The following is a 24056-nucleotide window of genomic DNA, read 5'->3' as shown; positions in this document are numbered from 1 at the left end:
CCCAGAAGGGTGCCTAGTTCAGATGGTCGGACGAGTGAGAGGCGAGCTTTCAGAGGCTCAAGACAGTCCAGACTATGGCGTCGGTGTTAGTTTTACCCACAGGTTCAGGGCCTTACACCGTTTATTGTGATGCATCTTGCATTGGACTTGGTGCAGTGTTAATGCAGGATGGCAAGGTCATTGCCTATGCTTCGAGGCAGTTGAAGGTTCATGAGAAGAACTATCCAGTGCATGATTTGGAGTTGGCAGCCATTATTCACGCATTGAAGATTTGGAGGCATTACCTGTATGGCGTGGCGTGTGAGGTGTTCACGGATTATAAGAGTCTTCAGTATTTGTTCAATCAAACGGAGTTGAATTTGAGGCAGAGGAGGTGGTCAGAGTTGTTGAAAGATTATGACATCACTATCCTATATCACCCGGGAAAGGCCAACGTGGTGGCCGATGCTTTAAGTAGAAAGTCAGCCAGTATGGGCAATTTTGCCTATATTCCAATCGGTGAGAGGCCGTTTGCTTTGGATGTTCAGTCTTTGGCCAATCGATTTGTGAGGTTGGATATTTCTGAGCCTAGTCGAGTATTAGCTTGCACGGTCGCTCGTTCTTCGTTATTGGAGCGTATCCGTGATCGGCAGTTTGATGATCCCCATTTATGTGTCCTTAGAGACATGGTGCAGTGTGGGGGTTCCAAGCAGGTTACCTTAGGTGATGATGGAGTTCTGAGATTGCAGGGTCGGGTTTGTGTGCCTAATGTGGATGGGCTTCGAGAGTTTATTTTAGAGGAGGCCCATAGTTTCTAGTACTTTATCCATCCGGGCGCCGCGAAGATGTATCAGGATTTACGGCAGCATTATTGGTGGCGTAGAATGAAGAAGGATATTATTGCCTATGTGGCTCGTTGTTTGAATTATCAGCAGGTTAAGTATGAGCATCAGAGGCCTGGTGGTTTATTTCAAAGGAGTGAGCTTCCCGAGTGGAAGTGGGAGAGATCACTACGGAATTCGTTACTGGACTTCCGTTGACCCGGAAGAAGTTTGATGCAGTTTGGGTTATTGTTGATAGGCTGACCAAGTCAGCACATTTCATTCCTGTGGCAGTCTCCTATTCGTCCGAGAGGTTAGCTAAGATCTATATCCGGGAGATTGTTCGTCTTTATGGTGTGCCAGTATCTATCATTTTTGGACCAAGGTATGCAGTTCACCTCGCGTTTCTGGAGAGCAGTTCAGCGAGGGTTAGGCACCCAGGTTGAGTTGAGTACAACATTTCATCCTCAGACGGATAGACAATCCGAGCGGACTATTCAGATATTGGAGGATATGCTCCGAGCTTGTGTTATTGACTTTGGAGGTTCGTGGGATCAGTTCTTGCCTTTAGCAGAGTTTTCCTACAACAACAGCTACCAGTCGAGTATCCAGATGGCTCCTTATGAGGCTTTATATGGTAGGCGGTGTCGATCTCCGGTTGGATGGTTTGAGCCGGGAGAGGCTCGGTTGTTGGGTACTGATTTGGTTCAGAAGGCCATGGACAAGGTCATGATCATTCAGGATAGGCTTCGTACAGCTCAGTCCAGGCAAAAGAGCTATGCAGATCGTAAGGTTTGAGACGTGGCTTTTATGGTTGGTGAGCGGGTGTTGCTCTGAGTGTCTCCTATGAAGGGTGTGATGAGATTTGGGAAGAAGGGCAAGCTTAGCCCTAGGTTCATTGGTCCATTTGAGATCCTTGATCGAGTGGGATAGGTGGCGTATAGACTTGCATTGCCGCCTGGCTTATCAGTCGTGCATCCAGTGTTTCATGTGTCCATGCTTCGGAAATATCGCGGGGATCCATCCCACATGTTAGATTTCAGCGTTGTCTAGTTGGACAAGGATTTGTCGTATGAGGAGGAGCCGGTGGCTATTCTAGACTGACAGGTTCGACAGCTGAGGTCGAAGAGTTTTCCTTCGGTTCGTGTTCAGTGGAGAGGTCAGCCCCCTAAGGCATCAACCTGGGAGTCCGAGTTCGATATGCGGGACCAGTATCCTCGTCTTTTCCCCGACTCAGGTACTTTCTTCTTCTGTCCGTTCTAGGACGAACGATTGTTTTAGAGGTGGAGAATGTGACAACCCAAAAGGGTCATCACCTATTTCTAATTGAAATCTGTGTCTCTGAGTCCTTGAAAACCTCATTTAGAGTCCCCTCGATTTGTGTGCATAGTCCGGGTGCGTAGCCGGAAAGCTTAAATGTGAAATCTTGTGAAAAATGCTAAGTTTTGACCTCGAAATGAATAAATTTGACTTCGGTCAACATTTTAGGTAAAGAGATTTGGACTCGTGATTTGACGATCCCGGAGGGTTTGTAGGAAAATATAGGACTCGGGAGTATGCCCGGAATCGAATTCCGAGGTCCCCAGCCCCAGTCATGATTTTTAAGTTAAATTGTTGTCTGAAAATGTTTAAAGAAAATGGAAATGAAATCTGTTTAGAAAGCAATGGTATCGGGCCCGTATTTTCGTTCCGGCGCCCGGTACGAGTCTTATATATGTTTTGAATCACTCCTGTAAAGTTTGGTAAAAAACGGACGTCGTTTGACGTGATCCGGACCCAAATTGGGAGAATTGATGTTTAAAAGGAAATCTGAGAAATTACATTGATCTTGAGGCTCAATTCGATATTCATGATGTTATATTGGTGATATGATCACACGAATATGTTCGTAGGGTGTTTTTGAGGTAGTGTGCATGCTTGGTTTAGAGTTTCGAGGGCTCGGGTAAGTTTCTAGTAGGTTTCGGCATGCCTTAGGCTTTGGAAGATCAGATGTTGCAGGTTCAGGAATTTTGACAGGTCTCTGAACCCTCGTGCGCGGTCCGCGAGCAATCACGTGCGGCCGCAGAGGGGCCAGCGCGGCCGCGGTCGCCTTGAGCGGTCCGCGGTGGGTGTTGTGTGACCATGGTCAGCTAGGTGCGGTCCGCACGGGGAATTGATCTGCAGGTCTTCAGGGATCCTGCGCGGCTGCGGTCCTTCTTGCGCGGTTCGTGGTGGAACTTCAAAGGGGTATAAATACACGTGAATTTCAGTTATTTTACACTTTTCAAAACCCCAAAACATAAGAGGCGGTTTTCCAAACAACGTTTCTTCTCCGAAACGATTGGTAAGTGATTTCTAACTTATTTTCTTCACTTCTTAACATATTTTAACATGGTTTCAACGTGAAATCAAAGATTTTCATGGGGAAATTGGGTGATGTGGGTAGAACCTAGGTTTTTCTAAAATTAGGGATTTGGACCTCAATTTGAGGTCCGATTACAAAACAAGCCATATATTTGAATTTATGGGGGAATGGGCAATCGGGTTTTGGTTCGAACCTCTGGTTGCAACCACGTAGTCCCGGGGGTGAATTTTGACTTTTGGGTAAAACTTTGGAAAACTCATTTTCATGCATTGGGGTCGATTCATTTAGCATTTATTAATGTGATTAAGTAACTTATGACTAGATTCGAGCGGATTGGTGGTGGAATCAAGAGGTAAAGCTATAATTGAGACTTGAGTGGTGTTCAAGGCATCGAGGTAAGTGTTTGGTTTAACCCTAGCTTGAGGGATTAGGAGTTGAGTCATATTTGCTACTTACTTTTTGTTGAGTACGACGTATAGGCATGGTGACGAGTATCTATACGTTGGTGTCAAGCATGACCGTGGGTCTTAACTTGAAAGTTGTTGTGTTTTTGAATGACACCTTGTATACTTTAATTAATGATCCTCTATGATTAAGTATTTCCATTAATTGAACTGAGTACTAGCAAAGTGAGATTGGTTATAGCTGATTCTCCCTTGTCGGGATGACTATTTCGATATCCTTGTTCCCTTGTCGGGAAGTTATTATATTACTTATGTTCCCTTGCCGGGATTTCTTGTGATTGTGTAATGAACTGAAATGGGAGCGGGTGGTACGCCTACCACAAGACATTTTGAAATGAGAGCGGGTGGTACGCCTACCATAAGACATTATGAAATGGGAGCGGGTGGTACGCCTACCACAAGATTGATGAAATGGGAGCGGGTGGTACGCCCACCACAAGATTTATGAAATGGGAGCAGGTGGTACGCCTACCACAAGATATTATGAAATGGGAGCGGGTGGTACGCCTACCACAAGATATTATGAAATGGGAGCGGGTGGTACGCCTACCACGAGATATAATGAAATGGGAGTGGGTGGTACGCCTACCACAAGATTGATAAAATGGGAGCAGGTGGTACGCCTACCACAAGATATTATGAAATGGGAGAGGGTGGTACGCCTACTACAAGATATTATGAAATGGGAGCAAGTGGTACGCCTACCACGAGATAGAATGAAATGGGAGCGGGTGGTACGCCTACCACGAGATATGAGAAATGGGATCGGGTTGCACGCCTGCAACAAGATTGATGAAATAGGAGCAGGTGGTACGCCTACCACAAGATATTATGAAATGGGAGCGGGTGGTACGCCTACCACAAGATATAATGAAATGGGAGCGGGTGGTATGCCTACCACGAGATAGAATGAAATGGGAGCGGGTGTTACGCCGACCACAAGATTGATGAAATGGGAGCAGGTGGTACGTCTACCACAAGATATTATGAAATGAGAGCGGGTGGTACGCCTACCACAAGATATAACGAAATGGGAGCGGGTGGTACGCCTACCACGAGATAGAATGAAATGGGAGCGGGTGGTACGCCTACCATAAGATATGAGAAATGGGATCGGGTTGCACGCCTACAACAAGAGGAAATTGAAAGTGAAAGTTGCCTTTATTTTCTTCATTTGTGATATAAGTTATAGTGATAGCTTCCTTATTATTCCCTGTTATTTCTTTTAACTGCTATCCCCCGAAGCATGTTCCCCTTCCCCAGCTTTAACTGCTTATTACTTGTTTACTTTTCCGCCATTTATTATATAACTGTACAGGTTTATCTGGAGTCTGGTCCTAGCCTCGTCACTACCTCGCCGGGGTTAGGCCATACACTTACCAGCACATGGGGTCGGTTGTGCTGATACTACGCTCTGTGCTCTTTTGCACATATCCAGGTTTTGGACAGCAGCAGTAGCGCGGGAGCCAGCCTTCAGTCCAGTGAGACACTGAGGTAGCCTTGCAGGCGTTCGCAGGCTCGGCATCTCCTCTATCTTTTATTTCCGTCTTTTATCTCATATATTCGAGACAAACAGTTTATATTTTCTCTCAAACGGTTGTATTTAGCACTCTTAGAAGTTCGTGAGTAATGTGACACCAGTTCTTGGGTAGAGGCATATGTTGATTCTCGCATTATTGTTCAATTTTATTTAAATTTAAGTCTTCCGCATATTTATTTAATTCCGTTGCTTTCATGCTATCGCCGATAATTGTTAAAAGAAGTACTTGTTAACGAAGTAAGCAGTTAAGGGTTAGCTTGCCTAGCTCTCATTAGTAGGCACCATCACGACTCCCGAGGGTAGGAAATCCGGGTCATGACACTGTACCTGCCATATATCTTTATAATAAATGTTTTTGTACTATGTTGGGATTCCCCCTCATATATAAAGGGGACCATTGTCATTTGTAAAAGGATATACAACATTCAATACAAGAAAAAGAACATTCTCTGCTCTCTAACTTAAACACATTCTCCCTTGATTCTATTACTTACGTTTATTGCTTACATTTATTGTGTTCCATTAATTGTTCTTTATTTATTGCTCCTTATTGATCATAAAGAGCCCATATCAAAGATCTTAGAACTGTTAGACCTTCATCGGCTGTCCACAGCTTAGTATCTAGCTCGACCTCGAGGCCCCGCAGAATCTGGCTCAAGGCCCCGATTCTCAACCACTCGGTTTGCTTAAACATACCGTTTTCAAGTTCTTATTTCATTTTCTAGTCTTACACTTAGCATCTACTGCTTAAAAACTAGAATAAAAATAAATCACGTATTTTTAGAACCACAAAATTAAATCTAATTGTAATTACCATTTTAAAGTTAAACAATTAGGAACAAGGTAAATGAGCTTACCTTATTTTTTTTTAATTTATTCAACATTTTTAAATAGGCAAATCATACCTCAAAAGCTTCTAACAAGGAAAATATTTTGGATTTTGATTGATTGATTTTTTTAAATTTTTGGAAGAAAGACTTCTAAAAATTACTTTTCTTTTAATTTGAACTTGGGAATTTCAAAAGTAAAAATAAAATATTTTTGTTTGAATTTTCTTTCTTTTTCTCTTTTTCTAAAGAAGAAAGAATTTTTTTTTGGATGTTGCCACTTAATTTTCGAAAGAGAGACTTTTAAGAAAATATTTTGGATTTTTGGATTTTTTGTTTTTAAATTTACAAAAGTACTTCTAAAGAAAAACGAAAACATTTTTGGACTTCAATTTTTCAATTTTTATTTATAACATTTCCGAAAGAAAGACTTTTAAAGAAGGAAAAGAACATTATTTTTACGATTCTTTTTTTTCTAATTTTTTCTAATTTTAAGAAAAATACTTCAAATAAAGGAAACCCGTATTTTAGATTTTGATTTTTGATTTATTTCTCTTTTTATTTCTTTTTTCCATATGAACGACTTTAGAATGAAGGAAACTATTTTTTGAGCTTAAAAATCTTTTTTTTTTCGAATTTTCTAAGAAAATACTTCAAAGAAGGAATTAGAGGAAAATATTTTTGCTTTTTTAAAAATTGGGGCCGGAACCAATGAGGTTTGCCTACATATCTTACATCTGGTGAAAATCAGACTGGCGTAGTTCGGACAGTTTTGAATGAATAGGGAAACATGACTTTTTGAAAATATTGACTTATTTTTTTTCAAAGTTTCAGCATAGTTTCGGATTTCAAATACCTACCTCTCACTCTTGATTTTTTATTTTTTTATTTTCTCTCTCTCTCCTTTTTTTTGATTTTCTTTCCCTATTTTAGAAGTCTGTCAACATGCAAGCCGAAACAAACAAATGTGCAAGTAGCACGTAAGATGCATCAGGATAGTCTTTTTAATTTGGGTACACCTATCCTCTACGGACTCAACCCCTATGTTGAGTCACCAAAGTTAAAAGCACGTGATGCAAAAAAGCGTTCCTTCTAGGGATCCGACATGAGGCTATGTTATTCTAGGTTAAAAGCCTTGGTGTACTGTTCTAGAACTGGCTGTAACGTCCCGGCCAGTCATTTCATGAGTTACAATACCGTTTCCCCCATTTTTTCTTCCTTGTGTGTTGTTCAGCTTTATTTCATCATATCCTGTTGGTGGTGTTGTGTTCGGAGTGGTCTTAGGGTGGAACGAGACACTAAGTCTCTTAAGTTGGTTATTTAGTTGGAAAAGTCAACCGGAAGTTGACTTGTGGGTAATGATCTCGGAGTTTAGTTTTTATGGTTCGGATAGATTTATTAGGTGATTTTTGATTTAGGAGCGTGTTTGGAATGTGTTTTGGAGGTCCGTGGTAGATTTAGGATTGAATTGGCGAAATTGGAAATTTGGCATTTTTTGGTCGGCAGTAGAAATCTTGATATCTTGATCGGAATAAAATTCCAGAAATTGGAGCAGGTCCGTAGTGTCATTTGTGACGTGTGTGCAAAATTTCAGGTCATTCGGAGGTGATCTGATAAGTTACGTCGTTGTTTGTGGAATTAGAAAGTTTCTAAGTTCTTAGGCTTGAATCCAAGGTTGATTTGGTGTTTTGGTGTTGTTTAGAGTGTTCCGACGGTTTGAATAAGTTTGAACAGTGGTTTATGACTTGTTGGTAGGTTTGGTTGAGGTCCCGATGGCCTCGGGATGATTTCGAATGGTTATCGGAGAGTTGGAAAGATTAGAGTTGCAGCAGAAGTTGCTGCTTTCTGTCATAACTGCACCTGCAGATTCGGGACCGCAGGTGCAAGTCGAAAAAGAGGAAAAGAGACCTCAGAAGCTTCATTGGTCGTAGGAGCGGATGGCTGGACCGCATCTGCGAGCCCGTAGGTGCGAGGCTTGGGGCACAGGTGTGACGTCTGAAGACCTAAGTGATTTTTGCAGGTGCGAATTTTTGGACGAAGAAGCGGCCCGCAGGTGAGAGACATTGCCAGCAGATGCGGAAATAGCTAGGCAGAAAGTATAAAAGATCCTCTTTGCAATTTTCTACCATTTCTTCACCATTTTTGGACAAGTTGGGAGCTTGGGGGTTGTGATTTCAAGAGGGAATTAAGTGTTTTCAGTGAGGTAAGCTACTTGGACCTTGTATCTTGTGTTCATGGCAATTTTTCCATTGTTTAATTATGATATTAGTGGGAAAATTAGAGAAGAATTTAGGAGATTAGGGCTTGAAGTTGGAGAGTTTAAATTGGCGATTTGAGGGGCCATTTGAGGTCTGATTTTGATGATTTTGATATGTATAGAATCGGGAGTGAAAGGTGTTTCTAGTTTTGCAATTTTTGTTGTATTTTGAGACGGGAGCACGAGTGGCGGGTTTGAGAAAATTTGGGATTTTGGGTCTAATTTGATAATTTTTGTGTGGGTTTAATTCCTTTAGCATGTATTGATGATATTATACTTATTTTGGTAAGATTTGGAGCATTTAGAGGCCGGATCGAGAGGCAAGGGCATCGTGGGTTAGAGTTTTGGCTTGGTTGAGGTAAGTAACACTTTCAAACTTGGTTCTGAGGGTTCAAAATCCCGAAGTATGTGTTCTATGATTAATATTGAGGTGATGCAAATGTCAAGTGATGAGCATGTGGGCGTGCACTATGAGAATTGCGGCCTGGATTAATATTGCGTGCACCGCTTAGCGACTCTTTCTTGTTGATACCTGCGTAATGATTATGTGATTAAGTTAATAAGCTCTAAGTCATGCTAATTATCATGTTAAGGCTTCATGTCAATAACTATTGAAACCCGAGAGGTCGTTTCTTGCTGTCATATCTTTAGCTTCATTGATATCCTGTACTCAATCTTGTCCATGCATATTATATCATGTCTCAGTCTTAGTTATTGTTATTTGGTAAATCATATCGTTGTATCGTGTTGCACGCTGTAGTGGATTATTGATTATGCCTTCGTTGGCTTGTGATAGCGCTTGGGCTGAAAGGAGCCCCTCCGGAGTCTATACATCCTCAATGAGCACATTTGATATTGTTGAGGGATGGATCTTCCCTGGACATGGATCATATCCGAAGTATTTATACTTGGAGATGGATCTTCTCCGTAGAGCTGGAATGGCCTTCCTCGGTACTGGATGACTGCGGTCAATGATGTGTATATATTCCGGGATGGATATTTCCTGGGTCGGTTGGCCATATACAGTACCGAGGGGTTGAGCACTTGAGAGTGGAGATACATGTACATTTTTCACGCTTTCTGTGCATTGGTACATAGAGATTTGTTGAGCTTTATACTCCACACTATTCAAATTGTATTTATTTTCTGTTGAGTTTAATACTTGAACCACAAGCATGCCTACTTTACTGTCCAGTTTAATTGTATTACCTGTTGAGGTTTGGTTCGTCCCTACCTATTAGTCCATAGTTTGTACTTGTTACTTACTGAGTTGGTGTACTCACGTTACCCCTTACACCTCGTGTGCAGATTCAGGCATCTCAGGGCATGGTTGTGGCTGTTGAGTATTCCATTCGCGAACTTCATGAAGATAGCGAGGTAGCTACCTAGCGATCGCAGTTCTGCCTTTCTCCTTCTCTATCTTCCTATTAGTACATTATTGTTATTTCCAGACTATTTTGGTCTTGTCTTATTTCGAAACTATTGTAGTATTGCTCATAACTTAGTGACACCTAAGGTTAGGCTATTACTTTCCGCTTTTGTTTTGGTTTTGACTTTATATATTTTATTGGATTTTAGTTGAAAAAAAAAAGGTTTAACTTAAGTTTTAAATGAAATGTGGATATTTTGTAAATATGTCGGCTGGCCTAGTTTTCACGATATGCGAAATCACGACCGGGTCAGTTTTGGGGTTATGACAAGTTGGTATCAGAGCCTAGGTTACATAGGTCTCACGGGTCATGAGCAGGTTTTGTAGAGTCTTGCGGATCGGTATGGAGATGTCTGTACTTATCTTCGGGAGGCTGCAGAACCTTTTGGAAAAACTTAACATCCTCGAATTCTTGTCGTGCGAATCTGTAGATTCTGGTAACTAAACTTTTGTTATTCTATTCTCTCACAGATGGTGAGAACACGTGTTACCGGTCAGGGCAGACGACCACCAGAACCACCATTTGGGGCCACTAGAAGCCATGGTCGAGGTCGTGATAGGGGCAGGGGTGTAGCCCCCACGGCAGCTAGGGCAGCACTTGTAGATTCACCAGCCGCCCCGGTTCATAATCAGGTTCCAACAGGGGATGCTCCAGCAGGACTAGCTCATGCACCGACTGTGCCCATTGTTATTCCGGGTCTTCAGGAGACCTTGGCTTAGATCTTGACCGTGTGCACTAGTCTTACTCAGGCGGTTGCAGTTTCTATTACAACAACTACTTCTCAGGCCGGGGGAGGTACTCAAACTCCCGCCGCTCGTACACCCAAGTAGGTTGCTCAGGGACTTCAAACGGTGGAGGCACCACCAGCCCAGCCGGTTGCACCTGCTCAGGATTATGTGGTACCAGTTATGCCTAATAACGAGCAGCGTCGATTGGAGAGATTTGGTAGACTTCAACCTCTGACTTTTAGTGGTGCAAAGGGCGAGGATGCCTAGGGTTTCTTGGACAAGTGTGAGAGGATGCTACATACATCGGGTATTCTATAGACCAGTGGGGTCTCATTTACTACTTTTTAGTTTTCTAGAGCTGCCTTCACTTGGTGGGAGGCTTATGAGAGGTGTAGGCCTATTGGTACAATGCCCTTTACCTGACATTAGTTCTCTATTCTCTTCCTGGAAAAGTATGTACCGCATTCCCTTAGGGAGGAGCTACGCAGGCAGTTTGAGCAGTTGTGTCAAGAGGACCTGACCGTGACACAATATGAGATGAGATTATCCAAGTTGGACTGTCATGCTATCTTGCTAGTTCCCACGGATAGGGAGAGGATCAGGAGGTTCGTTGATGGCCTCACTTATCAACTATAGATTTTTCTGACCAGAGAGAGGGTATCTGGCGCTTCTTTTGAGTAGGTGGTAGACATTGCTAGAGAGATAGAGTTAGTTCGCCACCAGGAGCGAGTTGATAGGGAGGCCAAGAGGCCTCGGGGATATGGTAGTTTTGGTGGTGTTCCTTCGGGAAGTTCATCCCAGTAGGGTAATTTCATTCTTGAAGGCACAACGGATGGTTGGGAAGGGTTGTCTTTCTTATTTGGCCTTTGTGAGAGATGTCAGTGTAGAGACTCCTAGTATCAATTCTGTTCCAGTAGTGAGGGACTTCTCGGATGTGTGTCCTGAATACCTACCGAGCATGCCACCGGACAGGGATATTTATTTCGGTATTGATTTAGTGTCGGGCACTCAGCCCATTTCTATTCCACCATATCGTATGCCATCGGTGAAGTTCAAGGAGTAGATTCAAGAACTCCTAGATAAGGGGTTTATTCGGCCTAGTGTGTCATCGTGGGGTGCACATGTTCTATTCGTGATGAAGAAGGATGGCACGATGAGGATGTGCATTGATTACAAGCAGTTGAACAAAGTCACAATCAATAACAGGTATCCTTTGCCTCGTATTGATGATTTATTCGACCAGCTTCAGGGAGCGAGGGTGTTCTCCAAGATTGATCTCAGGTTGGGGTATCACCAGTTGAAGTTCACGGACTCGAATATTCTTAAGACGACTTTTAAGACCCGATATAGTCATTATGCGTTCCTTGTGATGTCTTTTGGGTTGACCAATGCCCCAACAACATTCATGTACTTGATGAATAGCGTGTTTTTGCCATATATCGACTCGTTTGTTATTATATTCATTGATGATATTATGGTGTACTCGTGTAGTCAAGAGGAGCACGCTGAGCATCTGAGAGCTATATTGCAGTGGTTGAGGGAGGAGAAGCTTTATGCAAAGTTCTCCAAGTGTGAGTTTTGGCTCAGTTTAGTGGCTTTCTTGGGGCATGTGGTGTCTAGTGAGGGTATTCAGGTTGATCCGAAGAATATAGAGGCGGTTCAGAGTTGGCCCAGACCTTCCTCAACCATAGAGATTCGTAGCTTTCTGAGGTTGGCTGGTTATTACCGTCGATTCGTTCAGGGATTTTCATCTATTGCATCACCCTTAACCAAATTGACCCAAAAGGGGTGCTCCATTCAGGTGGTCGAATGAGTGTGAGGCAAGCTTTCAGAAGCTCAAGACTACCTTGACCACAACTCCAGTGTTAGTTTTGCCATCAGCTTCAGGTTCTTATACGGTATATTATGATGCTTCTCAGGTTGGCATCGGTTGTGTATTGATGCAAGAGGGTAGAGTGATTGCTTATGCTTCTCGTCAGTTGAAGCCCTATGAGAAGAACTACCATGTTCATGATTTAGAGTTGGCTGTCATTGTTCACATGATGAAGATTTGGAGGCATTATCACTATGGTGTGTCTTGTGAGGTGTTTACTGACCATCGTAACCTCCAACAATTGTTCAAGCAGAAGGACCTCAATTTGAGGCAGCGAAGATGGTTGAAACTGCTAAAGGACTATGATATTACTATCTTGTATCACCCGTGGAAGGCCAATATGGTGGCCGATGCTTTGAGTAGGACGGCAGTGAGTATGTGCAGTTTGGCATATATTCTTATTGGGAGCGGCCTCTTGCAGTTGATGTTTAGGACTTGGCCAATCGGTTTGTGAGGTTGGATATTTCAAAGCCCAATCGGGTCTTAGCTTGTGTGGTTTCTCAGTCTTCCTTGTTTGATCGCATCAGAGAGCGCCAGTATGATAATCCTCATTTACTTGTCCTCAAATATAGAGTTCAATAGGACGATTCCAAAGATGTGACTGTTAGTGATGACGGAGTATTGAAGATGTAGGGTAGGATTTTTTTGTCCAATGTATATGGTCTTCGAGAGTTGATTCTAGAGGAGGCCCATAACTCACGGTATTCTATCCATCCGGGTGCCACGAATATGTATCAGGATTTGAGGCAGCACTACTGGTGGAGGAGGATGAAGAAAGATATAGTAGGATTTGTATCTCGATGTCTCAATTGTCGGCAGGTGAAATACGAGCATCAGATACCGAGAGGTTTACTTCAACAAAAGGATATTCCAAAGTGGAAGTAGGAGCGGATCACCATGGATTTTTTGTAGTTAGATTCCTATGGACTTTGAGGAAGTTCGATGCTATTTGGGTGATTGTGGATCGGCTGACCAAGTCCGCGCACTTCATTTCTGTATGTACTACCTATTCTTCAGAGCAGCTAGCTGCGATTTATATTCGAGAGATTGTCCGCCTGCATGAGGTTCTAGTTTCCATCATTTTGGACAGAGGTACTCAATTCACATTGAAGTTTTGGAGAGTCATACAACGAGAGTTGGGTACTCAGGTTGAGTTGAGCACAGCTTTTCACTCTCAGATGTACGGGCAGTCCGAGCACACTATTCAGATATTGGAGGACATGTTGCGCGCTTGTGTCATTGATTTTGGGGGTTCATGGTCAGTTTCTACCGCTCGCAGAGTTTGCATATAACAACAACTATCAGTCGAGTATTCAGATTGCTCCATATGAGGCTTTATATGGGAGACAGTGTAGATCTCCTGTAGGATGGTTTGAGCTGGGTGAGGCTAGGCTTTTGGGTACAGACTTGTTGCAGGATGCTTTGGACAAAGTGAAAGTGATTCAAGAGCGGCTTTGTACAGTGCAGTTGAGGCAAAAGAGTTATGCTAACAGGAAGGTTCGTGATGTGTCTTACATGGTTGGGAGAAGCTTTTACTGAAGGTTTCACCCATGAAGGGTGTTATGAGATTTGTGAAGAAGGGTAAATTGAGTCCTCGGTTCATTGGGCCTTTTGAGGTGCTTCGGAGGATTGGGGAGGTGGCTTATGAGCTGACTTGGCCACTTAGCTTATCGAGTGTGCATTCGGTATTTCATGTTTCTATGCTCCGGTAGTATATTGGTGATCCGTCTCATGTTTTGGATTTTAGCATGGTTCAGTTAGACGGCGATTTGACTTATGATGTGGAGCCAGTGGCTATTTTGGAGCAGCATGTCCGAATATTGAGATCAAAGGATATAACATCAATGAGGGTGCAATGTAGAGGTCGGCCTGTGGAGGAGGTCACTTGGGAGACCGAGCGGGAGATACGAAGTAGATATCCTCACCTATTTGAGGTTTCAGGTATGTTTCTTGACTCGTTCGTGGACGAATGTTTGTTTAAGAGGGGAAGGATGTAGCGACCCGGCCGATTGTTTCATGAGTTACAACCCCGTTTCCCCCATTTCCGCTTCCTTATGTGTTGTTCAACTGTATTTCATCATATTGTGTTGGTGGTGTTGTGTTCGGAGTGGTCTTAGGGTGGAACGAGACACTTAGTCTCTTAAGTTGGTTATTTAGTTAGAAAAGTCAACCACTAGTTGACTTGTGGGTAAATGATCTCGAAATTTGATTTTTACGGTTCAGATAGCTTTGTTAGGTGATTTGGGACTTAGGAGTGTGTTCGGAATGTATTTTGGAGGTCCGTGGTATCTTTAGGCTTGATTTGGCGAAATTGGAAATTTGGTGTTTTCCGGTTGGCAGTGGAAATTTTGATATCGGGGTCGGAATGGAATTCCAGAAATTGGAGCAGGTCTGTAGTATCAGTTGTGACGTGTGTACAAAATTTGAGGTCATTCAGAGGTGATCTAATAGGTTTCGGCGTTGTTTGTGGAATTTGAAAGTTTCTAAGTTCTTAGGCTTGACTCCGAGGTTATTTGGTGTTTTGGTGTCGTTTGGAGTGTTTCGATGGTTTAAATAAGTTTAAATAGTGGTTTATGACTTGTTGGTAGGTTTGGTTGAGGTCCCGAGGGCCTCGGGATGATTTCAAATGGTTATCGGAGAGTTGGAAAGATCGGAGTTGCAGCTGAAGCTACTATTTTTTGTCATAACCGCACCTGCGGATTGGGGGACGGCAGGTGCGAGCCGCAGAAGCAGAAAAGAGACCGTAGAAGCGCCAATGGTCGCAGGAGCGGATGGCTGGACAGCATCTGTGAGCCTGCAGGTGCGAGACCTGGGGCACAGGCGCGACGTCTGAAGACTTAAGCGATTTTGGCAGGTACGGATTTCTGAGCGCAGAAGCGGCCCGCAGGTGCGAGACAATGCCCGCAGATGCGGAAATAGCTGGGCAGAAAGTATAAAAGGCCCTCTTCGCAATTTTCTGCCATTTCTTCACCATTTTTGGACGAGTTGGAGCTTGGGGGCTGTGATTTCAAGAGGGAATTAAGTGTTTTCAGTGAGGTAAGCTACTTGGACCTTGTATCTTGTGTTCATGGCAATTTTTCCATTGTTTAATCATGATATTAGTGGGAAAATTAGAGAAGAAATTGGGAGATTAGGGCTTAAAATTGGAGAGTTTAAATTGGGGAGTTGAGGTGCCATTTGAGGTCCGATTTTGAGTATTTTGGTATGTATAGACTCGGGAGTGAAAGGAGTTTCTAGTTTTGCAATTTTTGTTAGATTATGAGACATGGGCCCGGTGGCCGGGTTTGAGCAAATTCGGGATTTTGGGTCTCATTTGATAATTTTCGTGTGGGTTTCATTCCTTTAGCGTGTATTGATGATAATATACTGATTTTTGTTAGATTTGGAGCATTTGGAGGCCGGATCGAGAGGCAAGGGCATCGCGGGTTAGAGTTTTAGCTTGGTTGAGGTAAGTAATGCTTCCAAACTTGGTTCTAAAGGATCGAAACCTCAAACTATGTGTTCTATGATTAATATTGAGGTGACGCAAATGCCAAGTGACGGGCGTGTGGTCGTGCACCATGAGAATTGCGGCTTGGATAATTCCATGGCACCGTTTAGCGACACTTTCTTGCTGATACATGTGTAATGATCATGTGATTAAGTTAATAATCTGAAAATCATGCTAATTATCATGTTAAAGCTTCACGCCGATAACTTTTGAGACCCGAGAGGTCGTTTCTTGCTGTCATATCATTAGCGTCATTGATATCCTGTACTCAATCTTGTCCGTGCATATTATATCATGTCTCATTCTCAGTTATTGTTATTTGGTACATCATATCATTATTTCGGGCTAGCGTTTCTCAGTATTGTAAGCCCGTGTGTGCGAGACTGGAGAGTTATGACTGAGTGAGGCCAAGAGCCTGATTATAAGTGACAGTATGGGATCGGGCTGCACGCCGCAGCGGATTATTAATTATGCCTTCATTGGCTTGTAATAGCGCTTGGACTAAAATGAGCCCCTACGGAGTCTATATACCCCCAGTGAGCGCAGTTGATATTGTTGAGGGATGGATCTTCCCTGGACATGGATCTTGTCCGAAGTATTTATAGCTGGAGATAGATCTTCTCCATAGGGCTGCAATGACCTTCCTCGGTACTGGATGACTGCAGTCAGTGATGTGTATATATTCCAGGATGGATCTTCCCTGGGCCGGATGGCCATATACAGTACCGAGTGGTTGATCACTTGAGAGTGGAGGTACATGGTTCAATTTTCATGCTTTTTGTACATTGGTACATAGAGATTTGCTGAGCTTTATACTCCACACTGTTCAGATTGTATTTATTTACTGTTGAGTTGAATACTTGAACTGCAAGCATGCCTACTTTACTGTATAGTTTAATTATATTACATGTTGAGGTTTGGTTCGTCACTACCTGTCAGTCCATGGACTTGTTACTTACTGAGTTGATGTACTCACGTTACCCCCTACCCCCCTACTGTTGACTATTCCGATCGCGGACTTCACAAAGATAGCGAGGTAGCTGCCTGGCGATCGTAGTTCCACCTTTCTCCTTCTATATCTTTTTATTAGTACATTGTTGCTATTTCCAAACTATTTTGGTCTTGTCTTATTTCAGAACTATTGTAGTATTGCTTATGACTTAGTGACACCCGAGGTCGGGCTATTACTTTCCGCTTTTGTTTTGGTTTTGACTTTATATCTTTTATTGGATTTCTGTTGAAAACAAGATGGTTTAACTTAAGTTTTAAATGAAATATGTTAGCTGGCTTAGTTTTCCCGATAGGTGCCATCATGACCAGGTCATTTTTTGGGTCGTGACACTGGCTTACCCGAGCGGACAATTCGAGTCGCGAGGGTTAGGGCAATGTACCGGTAACCAAAAGGCCATCTGGCTTTGTAACTGATCCGATCCTCGTTCTAAATTAGGGTATGACACTAACAGAAAAGAAGTCACGCCAGCGTGAACTTCCCAGAATATTTAGAAGATTCAGAGAAAAGAAGGGTTTCGTTACAGTTTTTATATACAATTCAAACAATATTAAAGAGGTAAAAACAGCATTTAGCACATTAGGCTCAAACACATAAAATCAGATAAGAACAAACGCCAAATATAGCAGTATTCTAAGCTAGAAAAATTCTGAACCCCGAACCAAAGATTCTGGGTTCGTTCCCCAGCAGAGTCGGTAGAGCTGTCACATCTCCTTTTTCCCGAGGGTTAGAAAGGTTTTTCAATTAAAGTGAAATTAATCGATATGGGGTCTATGAGCACGTGATTTTTTCCCTATATGAAATATTCCTATAAAATCAAAGAAAATAAATTTTTTCTAATTATTTGCCATTTTATAGAATTTTATTAATTGTTTGCATTTTTCGTGCACGTTTAATTTTGTTAAAAATCATAAAAAAATATCAAAAATACCATGCATTGCATTTATATTTTTATTTTTATATATTTAGGATTAATTAATTAATTAATTAAAAATAAAAATCACAAAAATGGCTCATATTTACATTTTTACATTTTAATTTTTAGATTAGTGATTTTTCTCTTTTAATTTAGGACCAAGTAATTTTTATAATTATCATAATTAGTTTAATTTTATAATCTAGATTAATTTAAGAATTTAATATAGGATTTTTAATTAAAGAAAAAGAAAAAGAAAAACAAAGAAAAAGGAAAATTAGAAGTGAATTTGAAAGAAGGGGTTTTTAATTGAATTTGCCTATTTCAATACCCAAAATTGGTCCAAACCATCCAGGCCCAAAACCCGAGCCGGCCCAATCCCCTCTTTAAAGACCCCCTTTTTCCCTTAACCTTAAAAAATAGGACCTAGACCTAAAAAGAACGTGATCCCTTCATCAGGAGAGCAACGAAGCATTTGTTTTTCTTGAGGTTTCTTCTTCATTTCATAAAAAAAAAACAAGAATCAGATTCTCCACCTTAGAGACAAAGAAGCAACTCTCTCATCTTCAACAATGAAAAACGGCGGATCTCAAAAAGGGATTCCTCTCTGATTGTTTTCTCTCAAGAAGGAGATACAGCGCATCACCACTCCCTTGTTTCTCTTCTCCGCCTTCTTCACTCTCTCTAATGGCTTTCGCCGCCAACTCAGGCTAAAAATTAAAGAAAGAAACAGAAATTCCATCGGAGCTTAGAAAATTCTGCAAGTTCTAGTATTACAGTTCTAGTGTTGGTTTTTCAAAGATTTTGGTTTTCAAGCTATAAGTTTTCTGTTGGGTTTTCTCAATGTTGTTGATTGTTGAATATGGGGTTGTTTTGCTGGAGTCTTTGCCGAGCTTCATCCTTACTGCTTTCTAGCCTTTATTGGGCAATTCGGTTATTTCTCCGTGTTGAAGGTAAATACGAAAGCTCTATAATTATTTGAATTTTAAATGATATGAAACATTAATTCTTCCATGGACGCTAGATGATTTTAGGCTTTGCGGAAAATGATGGACATAAGTCAGGCACTTTGTTGAAGTAGATACATGGATTTGGTTTATTTTAAGTTATTGAATACTTTGTATATATGTTTAGAAATTGGTTTAAATGTTTACAATCTGAATTATTTTCTCTTGTTTGGTAAATGCTTCAAAGGTAAACTTAAGTGACTAAAGGACACATGTTTGAAATGATATATTGCTTTTGAATAGTTTTATTTGCTTCTAAATATTGTTAATGTATTTAGATGTTTGCTTATGTTTAATTAAGGGAAGAATGTACTGCTATTCTCTAGTTAATACTTTAGAATTTAGTAATTCATGCTTAAATTAGTGCTATAGGTAGGTTAATTCCAAGACAAGATTACTGTTAATTTCATTATATAATAGACGAATGTTCGAGGAAACAGAGGTATATATGTTAGATGCAACTGCGTTATCATTCGATTGGAATAAATAATGCCGCTGTAAAATAGACCAATCTCTCCTCCTTTTCATCGATAAATTATGTTTTGTGTACCTTCATTATCCTAGTTGGTTGGTTGTGGTTTGCTTTGATTCTGCAGAAGCCACTGGACATTTTCGAAAATGCCATGAATTGATTCACGGCAAATAGAGTCCATACACTAGATTAGCATACGATTCCTTGAAACAGTAGCCAGTTTGGAGTATGTTAGCTTTTGAATAACGTAATTTCCTAATTACTCCACATGTGCAGAATGATCCTTTTGTTTCCAAATTGGTTCACTTCGATCTCCAACAGTGATTCCATAATTTACGGCCTTGCAATAATCTCAAATTAGATTAGGAAATAACTCATGAATATCGTAGCTTGCTTTAGGCGCGATTAATAAATTGTCACGACCCAATTCCCGAACCTGGTCGTGATGACGCCTCTCATGAATACAAGGCCATCCATTCAATCCAATTCATCCTTTTAAGACAATTAATTAACACAATTATAGCACAAACATGGTTTAATAATATCCAATAGCGGAAAGTATAGATAAAATACGAAAATCCAACCCAACTCAGCCCTAACCGGGGTGTCACAAGTCATGAGCTACTACATAGTTTACTAAAATTCTACAAAGTATGGAATTAGGAACGACATCTGAAGATATCATAAATACAGAAGATAAGGGAGAAAACGGGTCTATGAACGTCATGCAGCTACCTCGATAACTCCGATGAAAACTGAACAGCAGAAAACTCGTTCTATGCCTCAGGAATACCTGTACCTGCACACATGGTGCAGGGAGTAATGTGAGTACTCCGACCCAGTGAGTAATAAATATAAATAACAACTGAAGATAAGAAAACACGTTAAGGCACACAACACTCTATACAGAAGCAGTGAAATTATTTAAAATAACAATTCAGTGAAACATCATGTGAAATTTCTTTTAAACCAGTAAAAAAAAAGATAATTTGGCAGTAAAATGACGAGTAGAAATCTACCTGTCGGGCTCAATATCAAAACAACAAGTAGAAATTTGCCCCTCGGGCTCAGTATCAAAATAATAAGTAGAAATCTGCCCCTCGGGCTCAGTATCAAAATAATAAGTAGAAATCTGCCCCTCGGGCTCAGTATCTCAGAACAGTATCAGCCCCTCGGGCTCAGTATCTCAGAACAGTATCAGCCCCTCAGGCTCAGAACAGTATGAAGCAACCAGTCAATGAAATAAGAGCACATAATTATTATGGCGGATAATACAGATGAGGAATAAATGCATGAGTGCAATGCAATGCATATGACGGTACCCTCTGGTACCTACTGCGGCGTGCAGCCCGAGCTATCCATATTTATTTATCGTCGATGGCGCTCACTGGGGGTGTGTACAGACTCCGGAGGGGCTCCTACAGCCCAAGCGCAATAACAAGCCATCTCGTGGCATCAATCAAGTCCTGATCAGTCATTGTTACCTGACCAACTTATATCACACAGTGCCATTGTTACCACTGTTTCAAGTCACATCATACAGTGTCATTGTTACCACTGTTTCAAATCACTGCTGCGGCGCGCAGCCCGATCCATGCTCAGTCCAGAAATCATAATAAGCCCCTTGGGCATTTGTAAAACAGTAGTTCTCAGCCCGAAATATCATTTAGAAATATCATTTAAGTTTTCAAATCTTAGAAAGATGGCTGAGTTTGCAAAACAGTATTTAAAACCTTGGACTGAGATCAAATGATATGCATGTATGCGAAAACAGTGATGTCAATCCCTGAGTTATTCAAATAATTGGCAAGAAGCCCAAATATAACAATTAAATCCAAGTAAGGATGATTTTCTATTTAGTTCAAGTAGAAAACACGGTAAAAACATCTCTCGGGACGGACTAAGTCATAATCCCCAATGGTGCTCTACCCCACGCCCGTTATCCGGCGTGTAAGTCACCTCAATATAGCGTTACGATGTGAAATTCCGGGGTTTCAAACCCTCAGGACATCATTTACATCAATTACTCACCTCAAACCAGCTACTTCTTTAGCTCGCGACGCCTTTGCCCCTCGAATTGGCCTCCACGTGCGTCGAATCTGCCCAAAATCACAACGAATATATCGCATTATGCTAAAGGGACAATACCCAATCGAAAGCAATCGAAAAATATCAAAATTAACGAATTTGACAAAACCCGAGCCCCGGGCCCACATCTCAAAACTCAGAAATTTTTATACCAAAATGTTCTTCGTCCTTTCACGAGTCTGTACATATAAAGAACACAAAAATCGGAGCTCGTTTGGCCCTTCAAATCGACCCTAGAAAATCTCATAAGCACAAGCCCTAAAACCCCACTTTTCTACTGATTTTCATGTTCTAATTCACATATAATCTTGTATTTAACTTGGAAATAAGTAGAAACAACTCACCTTTGATGCTTGATAAAATCCCCCTTGAAATTCTCTCCAAAATCATCCAAGCCAAATGAAAGAAATGAAAGAAATAAGCCAAATCCGTGTTTAAAGAATCTGTCCGTGCTTCGTCGAGTTGTACCTTGCACTTGTGCTATACAAGTTGTACATCCTATTAAAATTTTCCCTTGTCGGACACCTTCTGTTTAAACACCCATAACGTCTTGTATAAATATCCAAAATACAAACAGTTTGAAGATTTAGAAACTAGACTCGAAGATATTTAATTTGATAGGTTGTAAATCATATAACTCTTTATATATCCCGAGATATGAGCTTCTAAAGTCGGCTCCATGAAATCAGAAAATTCTGGAGAAACTGCTCCACCAGTCATCTTCAATCGATCATAACTTTCTCTACAGATGTCCAAATTACGATTTCCTTAGCTTTCTGGAAACTAGACACGAAGGGCTACAACTTTCGTGTTTGAATCATCTCAAAATTCCTTGTATATCAAAGATATAGGCCCCCGAAGTATGCTCCACGACTGCACATTTGCTGTCCAAAGACAGCTTAGCAGCAGAAATTGCAGCAGCTTTTTCTTTTCTTTTTGGGTCCGAATTCCATTCCGTTAACCTTCCGAAATCCACCCGAGGCCCTCGGGACCTTAACCAATTATATCAACATGTCCCACAGTATCATTCAAACTTGTCCCAACCTTTGGAACACCCAAAATAACATCAAAACATCAAATCATCATCGGATTCAAGCCTATAAATCTCAAGAACTTCCAAATTCCATTTTTGATCAAAAACCCAACCAAACCACGCCCGAATGACCTCAAATTTTGAAGACAAGTCCAAAATGACATAACGAAGTTACAGCAACTCTCGGAATTCCATTCCGACCCTCAGATCAAAATCTCACCTATCAACCGAAATTCGCCAAAATACTAACTTTGCCAATTCAAGCTTAATTCTACACCGGTCATCACAAAAATATTCCGGACACACTCCTAAGTCCCAAATCACCTAACAAAGCTATCTGAACCATAAAATTCGCATTTCGAGCCCTTTAACACATAAGTCAATATCCGGTTGACTTTTCCAACTTAAGCTTCTTAAAAGAGACCAAGTGTCTCAAACCTTACCAAAACTAGTCTGAATGACTTCAAATTTTGCATACAAGTCACATTCGACATTACGGACTTGCACCAACTTTTGGAATCGCATTTCGACCCCGATATCAAAATTTCCACTTCCGATCGAATTTTCTCAAAAACCTTCAAATTTCTATATTTAGCCAAATGACTTCAAAATGACCTCCGGACATCCGAATTCACTTCCGATCGCGCTCCCAACTCCAGAATCACCATACGGAGCTATTCCCAGACTCGGAATCCCAAACGGACATCTATAACTTTGAAATGCCTTCCAACCCAAATTTATGAAATTCTTCTAAAATACTAACTTCCACAATATACGCCGAAATACTCACGGGTTATCCAAAACCAAATCCGAACATACGCCCAAGTACGAAATCATCATACGAACATGTTGGAACTTTCAGATCCCAATTCCGAGGTCGTTTACTCAAAATTCCAATCTTAGCCATTTTCTTCAACTTATGGTTGCCGCAATGAAAAGTTTCTTTCCAATTTGACTCTGAATTTCCCGAAATTCAACTCTGACCATACGTACAAGTCAATATACCTGAAATGAAGCTGTTCATGACTTCCAATTGTTGAACGACGCGCTAGAACTCAAACGACCAGTCGGGTCGTTACATAAATCATCGTGACTGTCGGTACGGTTCCCCTGACATAGTCATGACATCTAATTCCCAAATTCGGGGGTGCATTTCATGTAACCCGATCATAAGAACTTCGAATATTAATAAAATACGTATGTCGTGAATCACGGGTGCATTTCATGTAGCGTGGTTCGCGGCGTGTTCCAAAACAAACAAATGTACAAAAATCGTAACTTGTTCAAGAAATAAATTCCATAAATCCTAAAAAGCGGTTTAAATAAATAAAAGCGGTTATCAAGTTAAAAAATGCACAATAGGTTTAAATGTGTAGTATATCAGATAATAGGCCAATATGAATAGTTTAAGCGACCGTGCTAGAACCACAGAACCAGAAAATGCCTAACACCTTCTCCCGGGTTAACAAAATTCCTTACTTAGAATTTCTGATTCGCATGCTTTTAAAATAAAAAGTAGAAATTTCCTCGATTTGGGATTTAAAATAAACTGGTGACTTGGGACCTCAAAATAAACTATTCCAAGTGTCAACTTTGATATATTAAATAATCCCATTTCGAATAATGTCACTTAAATTGCAAAAACTCTCTTTTATCCCCTCTCGGGTGGTAAAAAAGGAGGTGTGACAGCTCTGGCGACTTTGCTGGGGATAAGAACCCAGAACTTTTGGTTTAGGGTTCAAAAATTCGAGCTTAGAATAACTGTTGTACTTAGCTTT

General features: G+C 41.2%; 1 protein-coding gene across 1 annotated transcript; it reads left to right on the top strand.

The window, feature by feature from the left end:
• The first annotated feature begins 11525 nt into the window (after positions 1–11525).
• Positions 11526–14260, top strand: LOC138887259 (uncharacterized). Its single transcript, XM_070168985.1, has 5 exons — positions 11526–11596; positions 11882–11961; positions 13083–13514; positions 13630–13760; positions 13976–14260. The coding sequence occupies exons 1-5, from the start codon at positions 11526–11528 to the stop codon at positions 14258–14260; spliced, it is 999 nt and encodes a 332-aa protein (XP_070025086.1).
• Positions 14261–24056: the final 9796 nt, after the last annotated feature.

Source organism: Nicotiana sylvestris, chromosome 3, assembly GCF_000393655.2.
Source record: "Nicotiana sylvestris chromosome 3, ASM39365v2, whole genome shotgun sequence".
Classification (NCBI taxonomy): Eukaryota; Viridiplantae; Streptophyta; class Magnoliopsida; order Solanales; family Solanaceae; genus Nicotiana; species Nicotiana sylvestris.
Note: the sequence above shows the minus strand (reverse complement) of the source record. Positions and strands in the feature narration are given on the sequence as shown.

Bases quoted from the DNA above. Each gene is read 5' to 3' on its own strand.
- LOC138887259 (XM_070168985.1), top strand. From the start codon at position 11,526: ATGAAGAAGGATGGCACGATGAGGATGTGCATTGATTACAAGCAGTTG. The intron at 11,962-13,082 runs GTGAGTTTTGGC...AATTGTCGGCAG, and splicing joins TTATGCAAAGTTCTCCAAGT to GTGAAATACGAGCATCAGAT. The intron at 13,515-13,629 runs GTTCATGGTCAG...GATCTCCTGTAG, and splicing joins TTGTGTCATTGATTTTGGGG to GATGGTTTGAGCTGGGTGAG.